General features: G+C 51.1%; 1 protein-coding gene and 1 long non-coding RNA gene across 2 annotated transcripts in view; both read left to right on the top strand.

Moving 5' to 3' along the window:
* Nucleotides 1–10,037, top strand: part of BLM (BLM RecQ like helicase) — a 45,483-nt gene extending 35,446 nt beyond the window's left edge. The window contains exons 18-22 of the mRNA XM_090263686.1: nucleotides 2,191–2,390; nucleotides 2,819–3,011; nucleotides 4,447–4,569; nucleotides 6,503–6,704; nucleotides 9,776–10,037. Of these exons, the coding sequence (XP_090119812.1) occupies nucleotides 2,191–2,390; nucleotides 2,819–3,011; nucleotides 4,447–4,569; nucleotides 6,503–6,704; nucleotides 9,776–9,953 (896 nt within the window). The 3' untranslated portion in view covers nucleotides 9,954–10,037. The remainder of the gene's footprint in view (nucleotides 1–2,190; nucleotides 2,391–2,818; nucleotides 3,012–4,446; nucleotides 4,570–6,502; nucleotides 6,705–9,775) is intronic.
* Nucleotides 10,038–14,079: 4,042 nt separating this feature from the next.
* LOC149992133 (uncharacterized) lies at nucleotides 14,080–17,567 on the top strand. Its single transcript, XR_016508440.1, has 3 exons — nucleotides 14,080–14,214; nucleotides 15,236–15,385; nucleotides 17,377–17,567. It is a non-coding gene; the product is annotated as an uncharacterized LOC149992133 (long non-coding RNA).
* Nucleotides 17,568–18,466: the final 899 nt, after the last annotated feature.

Genomic DNA, 18,466 nt, shown 5'->3' with positions numbered 1-18,466 from the left:
ACAAAAGGAAATCAGTTTTTACGAATTAGACCAGTTCTTTTTATAAAAGTCATGTCATTGAGATGAGTTCTCACATTCAAAAAAGGAAATAAGAGACTTCATACAGTTCCGTGAGTGAATGGAATATAACTTGCTTAGAGAGTTACCTTCTGACCGACTTGCAGTTCAGGATGGCAGCCTGAGCATTAAGTATCCGACTTCTTTATTTTTGCTTGACGTCCTGTTAAAATAATAGTAAGGAAATCAAATGAGGAATTAAACCCATAACAACATAGAGAACCAGAGAGGCTTAGAAACCTCTGAGACGGCTATAAACTTGCCAACATCCGAGTCAGGGGAGCCAGAAGGTGAAGAGGGAGAGCAAGGAATTGAAAAATTATATGAAAAAATAATGAAGGAAAACTTCCCTAATTTGGGGAAGGAAATGAACATACTCTGTTAGGTCCAGTGAGCAGAGAGTTCCAAAGAAACTGGACCCAAGGAGGACCACACCAAGACACATCGTAATCAAAATGCCAGCGGTCAAGGATAAAGAGAGAATCTTAAAAGCAGCGAGAGAGAAGAGAATTACCTACAAAGGGTCCCTCTAAGACTGTCAGCTGACTTCTCAAAGGAAACTTTGCAGGCGAGAAGGCACTGGCAGGAAATAAAGTGATGAAAAGCAGGGACCTACAGCCTAGGTTACTGTGGCCAGCAAGGCTGTCACTTAGAATGGGAGGGCAGAGAAAGTGCCTCCCAGACAAGGTGAAGCTGACGGAGCTCCTCATCACCAAGCGTTTATTATACGAAGCCAGGGAATGGAAACAAAGACAAACTAAGCAGGCAGCCAGAGTGGGAACAGAATCATAGGTATGGGGAGCATGTTGGGGGAGGTCAGCTAGGAGGGGGGAGGGGGGAGAAGGAGGGAAATAGTGCAGGAACTAAGAAGTGTGGTAGGAGGGTGGGGAATGCACAGGGGGATGTTGAGAAAAGCTTTATGCACGACCCAGGGACATGGACTAAGAGGGCGCTGTGGGAGGGGGGCGTCGCTGGGTGGAGGGGAGCAGAGGGAAAAGCAGTTGGGACAACTGTAACAGCATAATCAATAAAACATACAAAACAAATAAAATCTTTAAAATAAAAAATAAAAACACCAAAGTGACTGTGTTAAATAGCCTTTTAAATACACCTTCAGCTACATCTCTGCCTGCACCTTTCATTTAAATTCCTAAAAAGAATACTTAATCAAACATTTTCTTACATCTTCTTCAATTTTTCATTAAGCTCTTTGATGTCTTAAGGAAAATTATATTTCATCCAGCTTTCCTAGTTATCCTCAGCACTAGAGTTGGTCCACATCACCCATCTCATGATTACCAGAGCAGTTGTCCTGACCCTGTGTGACATTTCAGGGATACAAAACACTTGAAGAAAGTAAAACTTAAATCATTCAAAAGATGTGGCCAGAAGTCATCTGGGAATTACAACAATGTAATTATTTGGAACTACTAAAATAGTGCTAAAGCTTCCCAAAGTAACGGTTAATTCTGATTGTAATCCGTGTCACAAGGCTTCCTACGTAGACTTTTATAATACAGTTGTATCTACGACGAGGACGTGAGGACTGACAGCAGCTGGGTGTGAAGCCCGGGCTCCGGCCGTTGGAGCCCTCGGCCCGCAGGGGAGGTGGAAGTGCCGGCTTGTGCGGCGGTGTGCTTTCGACTCCAAGTTCATCCAGGCTTCATCCGTGAGGGTGGCAGAGAGCACGGACTTAAATGCTCCTTGATTGTAAATGAGGAGTGATTTCAGTACAGCGTTAGAGGTAGTATTTCTAAAATTGATGGTCAAAAATTTCTTGAAACTAGAAAAATAATGCAGTTATCCTAAGGGAACACAGTGATATGAAGCTGTTCAATTCTGCAAGTACTCTGTCTCTGGTTTCCTTGCTCTGATACAGTCGTGTAGGCTGTGCAACATTCTAAATGGTCAACGTTATTTTTAGTCAGTGTGTGTTATAAGAGAATGAGGAGAAGTACATACGACCGTAGACATTTTAGAGTTCAACAGAAATATGCGCATTTCCTGGGCGTGTCTGGGCCGTGGGTTTCCTCTGGAGTAGATTATTTATTCCATGACCTTTTCAGCCTCTTCTGTTGGATGGTTATGACTTACCCACCTTTACTAATCTAACAACTTCTACCTTCTCGCCAGGGAGCAAGAGTGCAAAGATTCAGTCGGGCATGTTTGGAAAGGGGTCTGCGTACTCACGGCACAACGCCGAGAGGCTCTTTAAGAAGCTGATACTGGACAAGATCTTGGATGAGGACTTATTCATCAATGCCGTGGACCAGCCGATCGCCTATGTAATGCCTGGCAGTAAGGCCCAGACTTTGCTGAATGGGCACTTAAAGGTAGGATGTTTTACGTATTTACTTCATTTTATTATTTCACAATGAGCAGACACACACACAGTACTGAAAATTAAACTGGCTTTTCCAAAGCTTATGGATACTGAATTTATATTGTCCGATATGAACGTATTCTGTTCCTGTTAATTTGCTAAGAGTTCTTAAAACTGAACCTAAGTAATGTAATACCTGTCAAAGTCAATTTAATAGGTTTCAGATCACTGAAGCCTTGTATGTTTACTAAATAAACATTTATCAAGAAGCAGATACAAAGATGGAGAACACACAGTCCCTCTTCCCAAGGGGCTTACTGTCTACCTGGCATAACAGAAATATCCCCCCAAATGCAATTGCAGATTAAATAACTGTGCCTGCACCCGCTCCTATGATCTCTCTCTCTCTCTCTCTCTCTCTCTCTCACACACACAAAGGTAGACTTTATGGAAACGGAAAATTCCAGCCATATAAAAAAACAAAAAGCCTTAGTGACAAAGATATCTCAGAGGGAAGAGGTGGTTAAGAAATGTCTGGGAGAGCTGACGGAAGTCTGCAAGTCTCTGGGGAGAGTGTTCGGAGTCCATTACTTTAATATCTTTAACACTGCCACTCTCAAGAAGCTCGCAGGTAGGTGTGTGTGAGTCTTCCGTTACGTTGCGTAAGTTCACAGGCCAAAATTAACCTTGCTGAGGTGCATAAACAGACCTCAGTCTTTTGTGTTTTTATTTAATTGCTAAATTGAAAGCTCAGAGAAACAATTTCAACTTACTGTTTGAGATAAAATATACTCTTTAAGATATATATAGTACTTTGATATAATTTGAATTTTATGCTTTCCTCTGCTGCTGGATGTTAGGTATGGATAATTGCAGTCTCTGACACCAGATGCTACTGAATGATTTTCTGTCCATCTTTTGCCTTCCTATATGTTGTTTAGCTGTGTTATGTACAGATGATATTGCAATGAGGAGCTAAGCTCCTTATAAAAAGAGATTATGTCTTATGCTTCTTTGAGTCTGGATCTAGCCCTCTTCTACGTCTTCAGTTTATAAATACCTGCTGTCCTGAGTGATTGCTGTATTCAGGTAGCTCAACCACAAGTCCCTGGAGGATAACTTAGCACATAGGTGACTAGTACTGTACGTTACCCCATGTTTTTCCTTCATGAATCTCACAGTCACTGCCTCCTCCCTCCTCCATTCCCACTCCCACCACCATTGGTCATCACAGGACTTCATCAGCTCTAAGGTGCCATCTATTTTATGAACTATTAAGAAAAAAAATTCACCCTGGCTGGTGTGGCTCAGTGGATTGAGCACTGATCTGCGAACCAAAAGGCCGCCAGTTTGATTCCCACTTGGCACAGGCCTGGGGTGCTGGCTAGGTCCCCATTTGGGGGTCTCCTTTCCCTCTCTGAAAATACATATATAAAATATTTTTAAAGAAAAGAAAAGAATCTATTAATTAAATTAACAACACAGTACTTTCGTTGAAAATTATTTTGACTTATTTATACTTTGCATACATGTAAAAGTGCATAAATTAAAGTGAGTGGCCAAATGTATTTCCCATTACGTTTCTGCGGTTTCCTGCGTTCACATGCTAATCACAGTCCAGTCTTTCTGTGGACATTTTGTGTGGCAGTTGGGCTCCACACGTGAGCTTACTGTCTTTCTGAGTAAGATACAGAAGTCAGGAGTGCAGGGAGAGGGCAGAGCTGGAAGCACGCGTGTCTGTTGTGAGAACAGAGCAAAGTCTGCTTAAACTCGGAGGCGCGGTGCACAGGAGTCTCCCCTAGTTTCCCCCCACGTCCTTTGCTGTCTCCCCCCTCTGCCCCAGCTTAACGCCCCTTGGCTTCCGGACCTGGGCAATGGGCTCCTCCCCTCGGGGTCTGCCTGCTGCCTCTGTTGGCACCAGCTGCCTTGTAGAAAATTGGCCCGTGCGCCCAGTGCTCTGCAGTTGGTCGGCACTCAGCAGGCGTGCTGAATGGGTGAGCGAGCAGGAATTCAGTGGGTTTTCTCTTGGTGGTAATTTAAATTCCTGATTTTATGTTCATGCGCAGAATCTTTATCTTCCGATCCGGAGGTTTTGCTTCAAATTGATGGTGTCACTGAAGACAAACTGGAAAAATACGGTGCAGAAGTGATTCCAATATTGCAGAAGTACTCTGAGTGGACATCGCCAGGTTCAGTATACAGCCAGATCTGTGTTTTCTAAATGCCTGTTGCAGTGCTAAGTGACGCATCTCACTGGGTTAAAGTCCCGTGGCTTCCGGTTGTGGCCATGCTTCCTACATCTTGTCACCCTGATGCTCGTGTGCTCAGGGTGGCCCTCAGGGGTGTGCCAGGCCGGTCTTACAGGACAGTGGTGCTGAGGTCCCCTGGGGGTGCCAGCTACTGAACCTGCTGACCTTTGAGCCCAGAAATTGCTGGTTCTGTTAAGGCAAATGCCCGAGGCATCGGGAGAGCTGGGTGCATCTCCCATGCCGGCTGCCACCTTGCTCTGTGGTCATTGGCAGGCCACAAATAGCCTCTTTGTGCTTCAGTTTCCTTATCTGAGGAAGGGACTTGTTATCTAAAAAAGCATGTCTAAAGATAAAAATTTAAAGAGTAGAGTTTAAATATTTTGGAAAAATGAACATGGAATTGTAATGCTAGATACTCTTATTGTTATAAGCCGTTGAAAGAATCGCCTGAGTGAGTGCTTCTTAGCAGACGTTGCCAAAGGTTACATTAGGCTGGTCACAAGGCACCTCTCATGACGAACCTCATCACTGAGCAGCAGGAAGCACTAAGAGAAAATTGAAAATGAAGAAAGCTGTAGGAGGTAGGATGGATGCCGCAGTCCTGGGGCCTCCTCTGACGTGCTGCCCCGCAGACAGGCCAAGTTCAATGTTTTCCTGTTTCTGTAAGAAATCATGGTAGGGGTCTCTCCTCCAGGCTAATGGAAATGGTAAGCGGGATGAGACATGAGTGGGCGTGCATTTCAAGTTCTGTCTGTTCATAATCGTTTTTTGTCCATTAACAAAATGCTGAAAAGTAGGGTTTTCATAAATTCCACTGCATAGTCATGATTCCATGAAAAGCCTTCCTTCAGCTGTCCTGCCTGTCTTGGTAGGAACTCGATGTTTGCTTAGTGTAGTAACTTGTTTGGAAGCTTTTTCCCACATGGGACAGGGCTGCTCTGTGGGCACAGCCAGTGGCGATTTTATGTCTCTCAAGGCTCACAGCACCCATTCTACAGCTGGACATGGGCGAGGCCTGTTCATGTCCCCGGAAGTCCCGCAGCTGGGATGACACGCTCTTTGCGCAGCTGCAGTGCCTTCTGTGAGAGCCATTGCTGGGGGCCACAGCCCTCCCTGCCCTTCCTGCCAGGCAGCATAGTGGCCTGAGGGTGACCAGACCCGCCAGGAAGTGCCGTCCTTCCCGAAAGGGAGAGGGGCCCCCGTGGCCCTGTGGGGAGGCTTCATGGTCCCTGGGGGTGTGGGGGTGCAGGTGCCCAGGGAAATTACAGTCTTTGCAAATGCGTCCCTTCATACAGATCCCCGGCCTGCTCGGTGTGTGACATGGTCACAACTATTATGCAAAGAGGTGTTTTTGTCTTTGAAGAGCAGAGTGCAGTCTGGAGTTTTCTGTACTCATTCACTAAGTAACTTGTTCAGACGTGAGGTGTAAGGCGTAGTTTATGTTTTTGTTCTATTGGGCCATTTTTTCAGCATATGTAAAATGATAAATAAAATCAACTTTTATGTAGCACTTTATACTTTTCAAAGGGCTCAACAAGATTAACTGCCCAAACAGTAGCGGATACAGGCCATACAACATAGTAGGAGCTAAACCTGAGGCCTCCAGTTAAGTAAGGGAAAGAGTATCACAGGTTTTTAAGTGCATTCTGGTCCTCTTTCTTTAAAAAAACAAATTGCCATTCAGGGCTTTGGGGTTTTATGAAATAAAGAAACGTACAGTTCTTGAGGAATTGTCAAGCCCACGTGGCAAGAAGAGACACCAGGAAAGCAGGTAGGTGCCAGCCGAACTGCCCGTGGCGCGCGTCCCCACGGAGACGGCAGTGCTGGGACCGGCTGGGCGCCGCCGCTAAGTGTCCCCATCGTCCCTTTGCAGCCGAGGACAGCGCCCGGCAGCCGAGCCCTTCTGGAGGCAGAGACCCTGGGAGGAGTGGCTCTGAGGACTTCAGTGAGGAAACACCCGTATCTTCTCACTACTTTGCAAACAAAACCAAAAACGAGAGGAAGAGGAAAAGGGCGCCAGCCTGCCAGCGGGCCAAAAGGAGGAGACCTGGTCCCGGGGACCCGAAGGCCAGAGAGTAAGCCCCACGGCGTGTCCCGGGCGGAGGGCGGAGGGCGGAAAAATACGACTGCTCGGGGATCCTTCGAGGCATTCACTGAAAAAGCCGTTGTTAAACATTGTCTCTGTAATTCATGGAATGAAGATTAAGGTTGTGTCCAAAACATTTGCTTCAGATTTTTAAACTACTCCTAAGTCAACTATCACTAAACATTTCTAGTTTGCAAAAACTCTAATATTGACCTTAACTTAAAAAAAAATTTTTCTTTAAATAATTGCTCTTCTTAAAAGACTTTTCCACCTAAAATACTCTAAACCGTATACTAGCTGAATAAACACAGTGAAACACTTTGCCCTGTGGCCTCCCACTCATCCAAAACCTGGTCCCAGTTTTGATGCTGGTTTTAATTAGCCTGTGTGTCTAAGATGGAATTCTCCCCGATCCCTCACTGCTGTGCAGCTGTCAGTACGTGCCACACAGCTTTTACTGCGGCAGAACCTGCAGCCTTCACTTGGAAGCCCTGCACACTCCCTGGCTCGTTAGCACCTCGGGAAGCCACCCTCCCTCCCGGTCTTCGCAGGGCAGCAGGCCAGAGGCCACAGCAGGGAAAGCAGAGGGTCAGGCAGGCCAGGCCTCCAGGGGCCCTTTCCCACCTGTGCTGAGCCCTGGGCGGGGCCTCGTCTGCTGCACATCAGTGGGGGACAGAGAGAGCATTGCCAGGTGTGGGGGTGACCTGGGCCACGTCCGTCCGTGTTTCTTCATCGCTGCACTGGCAGCCCCTCTCCTGTCTTCTGCACGGACGCGCTCTGTCCTCGCCATGTAGATAAGGTTGGCAGGATGGTGACCACCCCATCAGTCTGGACAATGTGGCCCCCAAACCACTGCATGTTGTCACAGAGATGCCTGCAGAAAAGGGACCGAGTCCTCAGTAACTGTCTGCAAGCTGCTGCACTTCTCCTTTGCAGTTTTTATATCTCTTTTCCTTCTGGGTAATCAAAAACAAAAAATTGAGTGAAGGAAGAGAGGGAAAGGCACATGTTAGCAAATTGTCATTTTCTTGTTAATTCCATAAACAAACATCTTGTATGTGCTAATCCTTCTGCCAGGGTACAGAAATTAAAGGCATTAGTAAATGTTAGTTTAATTTTGTGGTTTTCTAATGCGCAAGTGACCAGCAGATGTTCTTCAGTGGGGACATTTTATTTTCTTCATTTATTCCTCCGTTCTGGGAAATAGTCATTTCCCCAGAAGCCCACACAGAGTCAGAGGCCTTACAAGGCATCTGGTCCAGCCCTCTGGGGTTTCTGGTGAGGAAGCTGAGGCCTGGCCTTGTGCGAGGTTTGTGCCAGGTCATAGGCAGCGTGGCCCCGGTGTCACAGGTAGGCCTGGATGCTGGCTGGCCCACGCCGTTTCTGCACATCGTCCTTAGAAACAATTATGGTCTCGTCTTTACTTGTTAGGACACAGCAAACCGTGTTTTAGTGCTCAGTGACTTTGACTCACTTACGCAGTTTTCACAACTTTTGTTTGTAAGAGAGAAGCGCTTTGCCCTGTGGCCTCCCAGTCGTCCAAACCCTGGTCCCAGTTTTGATGCTGGTTTTAATTAGCCTGTGTGTCTAAGATGGGATTCTCCTCTGATCCCTCCTGGCTAAAACCAGGAAGTTCTGTAACTTCCTTTGTAACAGCCTCTTTGTACCTGTGCCTCATTCTCCTCATTCCCACCGAGCCTCTCCGGAAGGCAGTTCCCCCAGTTTCCCCTCTGCTTACCTGGTTGAGAGGTTCTGCGCAGGGACAGAATAAAGGTGGCTCTTTGCCAGGGACCCGACTCTCCCCCCTGCCCTTGGAGCTTTACAGAATGACCCACAATGAAGGAGCTGGAGGAAAAGGGATGGCCGGGGAGGTGGAGACTGCTGTTGGCAGATTCACTCTATAAAACAGCCTGAACAGCAGGCTTTTGCTCAGGGCTTCATTTCTCCGCAGGAAATCAGCGGAATGCGTAGGGAAATGCGGGGCTGCTGCCCTGCTTGTTTAGCACGCCTTTGCCAGTTCTGCAGCAGCACTGCCTTGGAACAGGAGTGTAACGATGTTGGAAACCCCTCTTCACCTGGCCCTGCCAGAGTGTCATTAGCACTGACTGGTGGCCCCGAATTCCGACACGGGAGGCCACTGGCCTGCCCTGATGCTTCGGAACGAGAGCTGGACTTGAATTCAGCTTTGTCACGAAGCAGCAAGAAATACTTGTGTAAGAAAAGACTGCTCTAGAGAATGCAGCCAGCTGTTATCCTTGTAAATGTACGGCCCTGTGGGTTTTTTTTTTTTTTTTTTTGCTACATTTTATTTTGGAGGAAGGAAAAGGAATGGCCGTTATCTTAGGCCCGTTGGGGAAGTGAGGCGCTGGAAGGGCTTCGTAATAAGCTGTGGCAGAGGCTGCTCCCCCAGCTGTAGCGGCAGTGAGTGGGAGGTGCGAGCACACGGCTCTGGGAGGGTAGGCCATCCAGCAGGCTGCTGGTGACGTGGTGTGACAGAGCCGGGCCAGGCCCCGGCAGCCACGGCAGGCCCCCAGGGAGCCGCATCGGCAGCCTTCCCCTGGCTGCGGCTGGGCAGGAAGAGGCTGGGCTCCCCTCCGCCCCATCTGCATGCGCCCAGCGGCCTTTCTCTGGACCGTGCAAGTGCAGTAATTTCGGAGTGTCTGTCGTCTGGGCATTGGGGGCCTTAAAACAAGGTACCCTTGCTTCCTTTATCTGGTCAGAATAGACCTGGGAACGTGCATCTGGGCTGCTGTCCAGAGGGAGGGGTCTGATTATCATGTGAAAGATGTGGGTGAGGAAAAGGCACATGACACGGGTTGGCCCCCAGTCCCAGGACTCAGAAACAACCCTTGATGCTTTAGGGAGACAGATTGGTCTGAAGAGCAGCGGTCCCGTCCTCCGTGAATTGTAAAGGAAGCTGACCTTACCCAGGGGGTTATAGGCAGGGAGACCCATGCGACCCAAGGAAATCATGGGTTATAGAGCTCTTTCAGATTGAGGGGGAAAAAGACTTCCCTTGTGGTTTTATTTAACATTTCAATTTTCTTTTTCACATTTTAGGGGCTCCACCATGTGCAGAAAGCCATCTTCTAAAACTAAATCCTCTGGCGTACTTGGGCCAAGATCAGCTGTGCAAGGTTCTGAGGTGGCACCAGGAGCCAGTAGAAAACTGGGGATTATGGCCCCACCAAAGCCTGTAAACAGACCGTTCCTCAGGCCTTCGTATGCATTTTCATAACAAGCAAACCTCAGTGTACAGAGATCCCGTTTCTTGTTTGTCAGCATCTGACCATCTGTGAATATAAAGCTTTTAGTTTCGTTATACTGTTTGTGATTTTTACCCATATCTATTAATATTTAAATAAATGCTTGGGGTGACAGTTCTTATTTTAAAATAAACATTTTCTTTTGAATAAGCAAGATTTGCTGCCACTGCAGGCCTTGTGGCTGCTGCTTCTGAGAACATCTGAAGTAGCAGCTGAATCATCTCAGAGAAATTCTAAGCACGGCATGAAGCAAGCTGAAGGAAAAGACACGCATGCAGCGTTGTAAAAGGGTAAAGCTTTCTGTAGAAGGCGTAATAAAATTAGAAGATAAACAGGAAAAATACATGACAAAGGATTAGTATTTGCAATATACAGAGAGCACCCAAAATCATTAAGAAAAGACAGACCTATAAAGAAAAGGAGGTGAATAGGCTCTTCAGAAGAAGTAAAAATGGCCCACAATATGGGGAAGATGTTCAGTCTGCCTAGTTAAAAATATAAATTAAAATGACAAGATGCCTTTCTTTTGCCTGTCGGATTGTCGACACTGAATAATATCCCCAACTCTGGGAACAACAAGAGAATGGTCAGAGATTCTGCTGGTGAGAATATATTAAATGGTGGCGTAGTCCTTCAGCGTTAGGGGCCTTTCTTTTCAAGATATGCCATTAATAGGCTGATTGGCCAGAAAGTCTTAATGTGGAATTCTGACACCTCTTTTCGGAGCTCCAGTACCCCGTTTGGGGAGACATTTTGTTTGTTAGCTGTAAATAACTTTGGTGACCTGTTTGGTGTCCACTTCTTGACCTCCGTCAGAGGATAGAGCTGGGGTGGCCCTGACTGAGCCAAAGGTCAGAACAGAGTTGACTGGGAGCCCTGTGGCCTCGGCCTGGAGACTCCGTGCTGAGGGGACCCTGCGCCTACCCCAAGGGGCCACCCTTGGAGCCGCACACCTACTGACTGCCCCGTGGGCTTTGTGCTCCACACTGAACGGGAGACTGACTTGGCGGAAGTCTGCGGAGGGCTGTGCGCTGTTCCTCCGGATGCCTTCCAGAGCTGACAGTTTTCAAGAAGCCATCTTTTCAGCCAGTCCTGACTCAGTGGCCGGAAGCACCACCTTCTTGGAGTGAGGAGAGGAGATGGAGGACAACGTAGCCAGGAGTTGAGGCTGCTGGGATAATGTCCCCAGCATGAGGTCACCTTTGCAGAGCTGGCAGTGCGCAAGGGCATCTTGCAGGAGGTCATGCCTTCCTCCTACAGTAGTCTGGCTTTGAGGGATTGGGGGCAGCCGATGCCACAGATGTTGAGTCACTTCCCGGCTCTGACCTCATTCACTTCTGTACCAAGGACCTCCTCTGCCCCGACACTGGAGACCACTGTCCCCTCGGGAGGGTCCACTCTGCCTCCAGGGGCTCCCAGGCAACGGGGAAGATGGGTGAAGAAAGCTCAGTAGGAGCCCAAGGGTGGCGTGTGGAGGCTGTGAGCAGCTGGCATTACACACAGCACCGTCACCTGTGTCTGTCACCACAGTCCTGAGGACAGAGCCGACTCATTCCACTTCCTAGCAGGAATCGGGCCTGGAGACCTTGGAATAGCTGAGGACCAATTGGCAGAGCCAAGCCCCACACCGAGCCTTTTAGAAAAATTCTTGGTTCAATTCCACAGGTCCCAGAGCAGACACAGAAAATGCAAGGGGCCGCCTCCTTCCGTCAGCCTCCAGCCTTCCCAGACCACCCCCGAGAACATGGCTACATCCGCCTGGGGCGCTCTCAGGAGAGCAGAAGCGCACAGCCTTTCCCTGGCCTAACGCAGGGCCTCTCACAGCCACAGAGAGTTGGAGACAGCAAAGCCGCTCCAGGCTGGGCCCTGGTGGGGGCCCCCCCATGAGCACAGAGGAGGGGAGGGGAACAGTCCACCGGGGACTTCCAGCCCAGGATGCTCCCCTGGCCCACCGTCCCCCTCACCCTCTGCAGGACACTGGAAGGATTGGAATCTGACTCTCCAGCTATATATACACAACCTCTCCCACCGTGAGAACTCACTCGAGAGAGCTGACAGGTTCTGGCTCCTACCTCCAGGGACAGGGACCCCACTACCTCACAGGAAGAGAAGAAACGTGGAGAGCCTACTCTGCCAAGGGCTGTTCCAGGAACTTTCCCAAACTTTTAATTTACTCCTTTAATTCCCCCAATAAGCCTGAGAGGCAAGCACATGATACTAGCCTTTTCTGTGCAGAAACCAGAATTCAGAGCAGTTATGTAATTGCTTGAATCCACACAGCTCGGAAGCGGTAGTAAATAGGGTAACGCATATCCCGGTCTGCCCTGAAGACTCCCGGTTTACATCTGCTGCTCTGGTGTCATAGTTAAGACAGCGCCCGTTCGTTCCCAGAAGTGCTCCAGTTTGGACAATACAGTACAAGGAATCCAGGTCTCTGCTCTTTCCCTGGACAACCCAGCCTCCTCTCCCAACCCTATTTTTCCATCCAGAGCCTCGGGCCATCTGCCGCCACCTGCTCAAAACTTCAGGCCCCTGGAGCAGGCTCCAAGGACAGAAGCCTCAGAATTAGCCAGCACAGCTGAGCTGTGGTTTTTCTCCAGAAGAGGAAGCGGGGGCTGTGGTCCAGGCCCCCTTGCTCTTCTTAAGAAACTGCTGCTTCTCCTCCCACAGCTTGGAACTGCTCAGAGGCCCAGCCTGTCCCTCGGAGGCTCCCGGGGCCCCAGCCCGGCTTGCCCACCTTTAAGCAGCAACAACGAGGCTCACCGAGCCCTGGCCTCCCACCTTGACAGAGGCTTCGGGACAGTGGCCTGTGGGTCTCCGTGCAGCAGCCGCAGCCTCCACGTGGCCTCACAGACTGGGTTCAGGGGGGCAGGCTGGTGGGATGTGCCGGGGAGCCAGTCCCGACCTGACCCTGCTAGGGGCTCCCGTCCATGGGCTCAGCACTCGGTTGCTACGACGCAAGGATTCACTTTCTACATCTACGCAGGGAATGACCAGAGCTGCCAGGACAAGCACCCGTGGCCTTTAGAAAGCTGCTCCCTACAGCATTCATGTTCCTGTCCTTCCCAGCCCCAGACGGGCTCTGATCAGCCAGACCTGTGCTCTCTGTTGGCCAGAGAGGAAGGAAAGAGGAAACAAAGCCCCAGGGAACAAGTCCCTGTTCTCCTGGTCACTGCAGAGAGGACAGGACAAGAGGGCAGACAACCCCCAGGAGAAGAGGTACCCCCCTGCCCCAGGCAGTGATGAGGGCCCAAGGCTGGGACCCCATGGCCTGCAGATGGGCAAGATGGGGTCTTGGGGTCATCGCAGTGTGGTTCTACCACCCATAGAAGATTCGGTGACTTGGATGGCCCCTAGGCCTAGGCCTCTTCCGGATGCAGCTCAGCCCAGCTGTGTGTCCCTGTGGGTCACACACACAGGCCACCAGCATCCATCAGCCCGTCTTGGCCCCACGTACTCAGTCCCTGCCAGGAGCCTTGAGGCTGCATGAAGATCAAACCTTGGTGGAGCTCACAGGTCCTCGCCTCCCACGGGGACCCTTCATGGGGCAGAGAACGGAGCCATGAGGCTTGGTGGTGACCTTCACCACAGTCAGGAAGGGTCTGAAGAGCCTCCTTCAATAGACGTTGAAATCTCCACCTGGAAGAAAATGCTTCTGGGAACTAGACCTATGGCTAGAGTCTTGCTCACACCCAGCACCCTTAGGCCTCCTCCCCAGTGAGAGGCTGTGAGCCTCTCGTGACCCGGGAGGCAGTACCCTGCTAACCTCAAGACAGAAGCGTGAGTGTCTGCGGCAGCTGTGGTTTAACAGTTCGTGCCAAAGAGAAGGCCACCCACGTGAGCCCCACTGCGACTCGCCGCCTACATGTCTCCACGTGCACTGTGAACAGAGACCACACAGCAGCTGTCCCCACTGGGGACAGCACCCAGCCCAGCGAACCTGCTCTTTCCAAACTAGCTGAGTGACCTTTGCATGCTCTGCAGCCTCTCTGAGCCTCAGTTTGTCATTGACACCATGAGTGCAATGCCAGGTCCCTGCCTCCCAAAGTGGTTGTGGACACCCTTTTGGTCAGGTACTCCATAAATATTTGGTGGCCAGGACATGAAGACCCAGGCATGGCCTTGGTCCTCGGTGAGGTCACAGTCGGTGAAGAAAACAGCCAGCACTCTTAACAGACCAGGAGACAAAGAGAAGCAGTATTGGGATGTTGAAGGTGCTGTGGGAGCCCCGAGGTGAGACCTAGTCCAGTCTGGGGGTCACAGAAGTGAACTTGGAGCCTTGAAGAATGGGGAGGAGTTAAGAACAAGAAGAGGAGACTCCAGGAGAAAGGGAAGCGTAGGGGAAAAGGGTTGGATGTGGGATGGAGCAGGGCCTGTGAGGGGCACTCTTAGGGCTCAGGACAGGCTGAGTGTGGACTTGGCTTCAGGGAAGGCGCTGAAGCAGGAGAGAGACAAGATCTTATTGGGGAGGGTAAGGCTGGACACCTGCAGACGGGCAGCAGGCTCTTATTTGTCCAGTGAGAAATATAGCAGCTTTCAGGGTAACAGGTGACAGGAATGGACAGATCCCACTGGCCAAGGAGGTGACGTGAGGCAGGGCCGGGGCTGTCAACATGCTTTGAAGACATCCCAGAGTTGCTGTTTCTGATCGGTGAAACCTACAGCCCCCACCCTCCCAGTCCGCAGAATGTCCTCTTGCCTGACGGTCTGTCTGGGGGCCCCTGGTCCAGGCTCCAGATCAGCCCCCTGGACAGGACCTCCTGCAGTGTGTGGAGTGTGTGTGCGCGGGTACTCTCACCCCACGCTGCCTCCAGGCTTGGCAAGTAATTCCTCAGACGAAGCACCCCCCCCCCCCAACAGACACACAGCAAAGCCAACTGCAGTAACTTATTTTACTTAAGAGCATGTGGTTAATGGGGATGACCTCGAAAGTCATCCACAGCACGTTGCTGAGCAGGACAACATGTTACCGTCCCCCTGCAGCCGGGGGCCCTGGGTCCCACGTGGGCTGCAGGAAGGGTCGTAAACACGCCCAGGGTGCTCAGCAGTCCGTATGTCTCATAAACGACAGCTCTTTTTTTTTTTAAAGCAGGCTGCGGACAATGTGGCTGGTAAAAATTTTATTTGTAACCTTACCTCTGTGTGTGTGAGAGTGAGGCTGCTCACCAAAATATTGAAAGTGGTGATTTTTACTTTTCTGAATGATTTGACTTTTTACAACAAGCTCTGTATCGTTTATCATTTTTGTTATCAGAATAAAGCAAGGGGAAAGCCACTTGACCATCGTGGGGACCCCGTTCCTGAGAAGAAAGCAACGCCTCCCCAGCTGGCTGGCCACCCTTCTCACTTTGAGGAGACTAGAGCCCTGGGCTGGGTCACATGCCCAGTGACGGCAGGGAGCACAGTAAGTGCTCTGGCTAAAGGAGAGGGCACTGCACAGGGGGCGGGGGGCCCAGCCGGCCTGCAAGGACCCCCACTGTCCTCCGCTGAGGAGTTCTGGCCTGGCAGAGCCCAACAACACTGTTGGATGGGTGGGCAAAGGAAGGGAACCACTGAAGGCACCTGCCTGGTCTGTCCTCCCCATGGGAGGGTGGGGACAGGGGCCTGGGACTGCTGGCCCTCAGACTCTCACAGCCCCGTTGGTGGTGCCAGGCCTGTGGAGCAGGGTGGCAGGCTGCTCAGTGAAGGCCTCGCCTTTTACCACTTAAGCTGGCTTTACCGAGACAAGGGAACATGGCCTCAGTGGTCCCATTTCCTTCTCTCCGTGGGTGGATGGTTTTGGCTATTAGTGTCGTCTTAGTTCTCAGAAATCCTGATTTCCCCATTTATGGATTTGGAGATGCTCCGTTTAGCAGGCGCTAAGACTTGTACAATCTTCAGCTTTTGTTTCCAGATCCCACATAGAGAAGGCTTTGTGAGGGACCGAGATGCCTGCTGAGGGTGAAATTCAGACTGTTCATCCCTAGCTGTGCAGCTGAGAGGGCAGAGGCCCCAGGCAGTGGTTTTTACAGCTCACATGACTGGAGGGCCCATAAAACACAGCTTCAGAGTCAGCAGGGGCGGGGGATGGCGCCCAAGGGTCTGCGTTTCTAATAAGCTCCCTGGGCTGCTGCTGCTGCTGCCACCTCGTCCAGGTGTCAGCCCTCGGGGCGAATGCGGACCTTAGTGCTGGGAATTTTAGCTTTGGGCCTTGGGTGAGGGATCCTGTCCCCTTCATTCTTGGTTTCCCATGGTGGCTAAGCTACTTCCATCCACAGTGGGAGAAGTTAGAACTGTCTGAAAGGTGTTGAAGAATGTGGGAGTGGAATAGCCTTGCTCAGTGGGAGCCATTGGCAGGCAGGGGTCTGGTGTCATGAGAAAGCCAAGGCCCTAAAGCCCCTCCAGCACCAAAGGACAGCTGAGAGGGAGACCCAGCCGTGGAACGCAGAAGCAGGACTGCCGTTCCCAGCAGGCGCTCTGCTCGGTGAACTGGAGGCAAAGGAACCTCCTTCAAATCGGTGGGAAGGAGTGTGAGCTGACATTTCCCAGGACTTGCCAGCCCGTGGAGTCAAATGGGGTCACATTACCCCCCAGATTTGCCTGAGAGCGGAGTTCTGTCTCCCTGCCAGGACAAGCAAATGCCACTTCATGATACGATCATTTGAGGATTCCTAGACAGGGGGCTGGGCCACCAGTGTGTTTCGGAGGCTTTCCAGAAAAACCATTTCTGTGTTTACTGAGAGCCTGGCCTCTACCTAGTCCCAACAGGACCCAGCTGCCAAACTGGGAACAAAGTCTCAGAACAGGATGGGGCCAGCCTCCCCCAGCTGTGAGCTTAGCAGTTCATAAGCAGAAAGACTGGCTCTGGAGTCGAGTACTTGAGGATACAGCCAGTTGAGTCAACTTACTGTGTGACCTTGCGTAAGTTACATACCTTCTCTGTGCCTCAGAGAGATTAGAAGAGCATAACCCTGTGGAGTTGATTGTTATGAAGATTTAACAAGATAAAGTGTGGTCAGCATGTAGCATAGTGCCTGGCACTCACTGAACATGAGTTGTTGGGGCATAGACCCACTCTGTATTTGTCGTTTGTTGCATATATTTGTACAAATATATTTGACTGGCAAATAAACTGGACATAGTTCTCACTCAGTGGGTTCCGTCATTCTCAGATTCATCCTTTTATAAGCTCTCTCTCAGAAAAAGAAGCCTCCTTTAGGCATGGCCATACCCAGCTATCCGACTATCATTAAGCATCCAATTCTGGGGTTCTGGAAGTTGGCAGATGGTACCCCATAGCATAGGAGGTCTATATCCAGACCTCTGGGAAATCAAGGGGGGGACACGAGAGGTGTATAAACCATTTAACGGTGTATAAACCGTTAAATTGCAGATACTCATTTTGTGTGCCTGCAGGTTTCTGGAAGAACAGCCATGGCTTCCATGAGAGGCCTCAGCAGGCTCCCTGGACGGGGCCAGCACTCCCAGGCACAGCGGGGCGTCTCCGAGGCCAGGACTCCAGGACAAAGACAGGAGCAGCTCACATCCACGCCTCCTTTCGGGAGAGCCGGGCCTTCTCCAAAATGAGGAGAGGACTCAGTACCATAAGATGGTGAGAGCAAGTCAGGAAGTGTGAAGCCCCCGGCAAAACATGATGACAATTAGCCGTCATGACAAACTGTCCACAATCTTGTCAGGGAGGAAAGTGTCGTGGAACAGAGAGCAGACCTGCCCCAGCCCAGGCCAAGCAGATGGACTGCTCAGCGGGGCGGCCGTGGAGGCCAAGAATCGAACATGGAGGGCTGCGTGGAGTCCGCGGAGCAGCTCCTGCAGAAACGGCCACAGTCGCCGCCGAACTGGTGAGTCCAGGCTCTGTCGCTCGTCAGCCACACGAGCCCTTGGCTTCTCTTGGCCTCTCCCCTTCTGAGAAATGAGTGGCTGTGGGACAGCGGCCGCCGCCTGGCCCGCCTCCCTCCCGGGCTGCCGTGAACGGCCCACAGGCCGTACGTGTGGGTGACGTGTGCAGTGTCCGCGGCAGAAGCGGCTGGGCCAGGGCCGCCGGGGGACATCTGGGGTTTGCACTTCCTCCCTGATGGCACCTGGGTCTGCTGGGGTCCCGTTAGTCCCCACCCCAAAGTGGCCTCCAGAGCCTCCCAGGGTGTGGTAAGCGCCACACGGGCTGTAGCCGTCCTCGTGATCCCAGGACACACTTGGGGGCCGCTGTCAGCCCCCATTTTGTTAGGTCCTGGGGCTGCACAAGGGCCTGCGGGGGCAGGTGGGGTGGGACAAGAGGGAGAGGGGACACTGAGCAGGGGAACTGAAATGGCAGAGGCAAGGCTTCCTCTTGCACCTCCTCACAGCGCACCCCCGATGCGCTGCTCTCTGTACCTCGTAGGGCGGCACCGAGTGCGGGGCTGCTCACCAGCCATCACGGGGTGGGGGGGGGGGGGATGACTCCTCACCGCAGCCCAGGGGTCCTGCCCTTTTCCTCAGGCGGTTGAGATGT

Source organism: Furipterus horrens, unplaced genomic scaffold (assembly GCF_987537825.1).
Source record: "Furipterus horrens unplaced genomic scaffold, mFurHor1.1.pri manual_scaffold_16, whole genome shotgun sequence".
NCBI lineage: Eukaryota > Metazoa > Chordata > Mammalia > Chiroptera > Furipteridae > Furipterus > Furipterus horrens.
The sequence above is the reverse complement of the archived record's forward strand: the minus strand, read 5'-3'. Positions and strand labels throughout refer to the sequence as shown.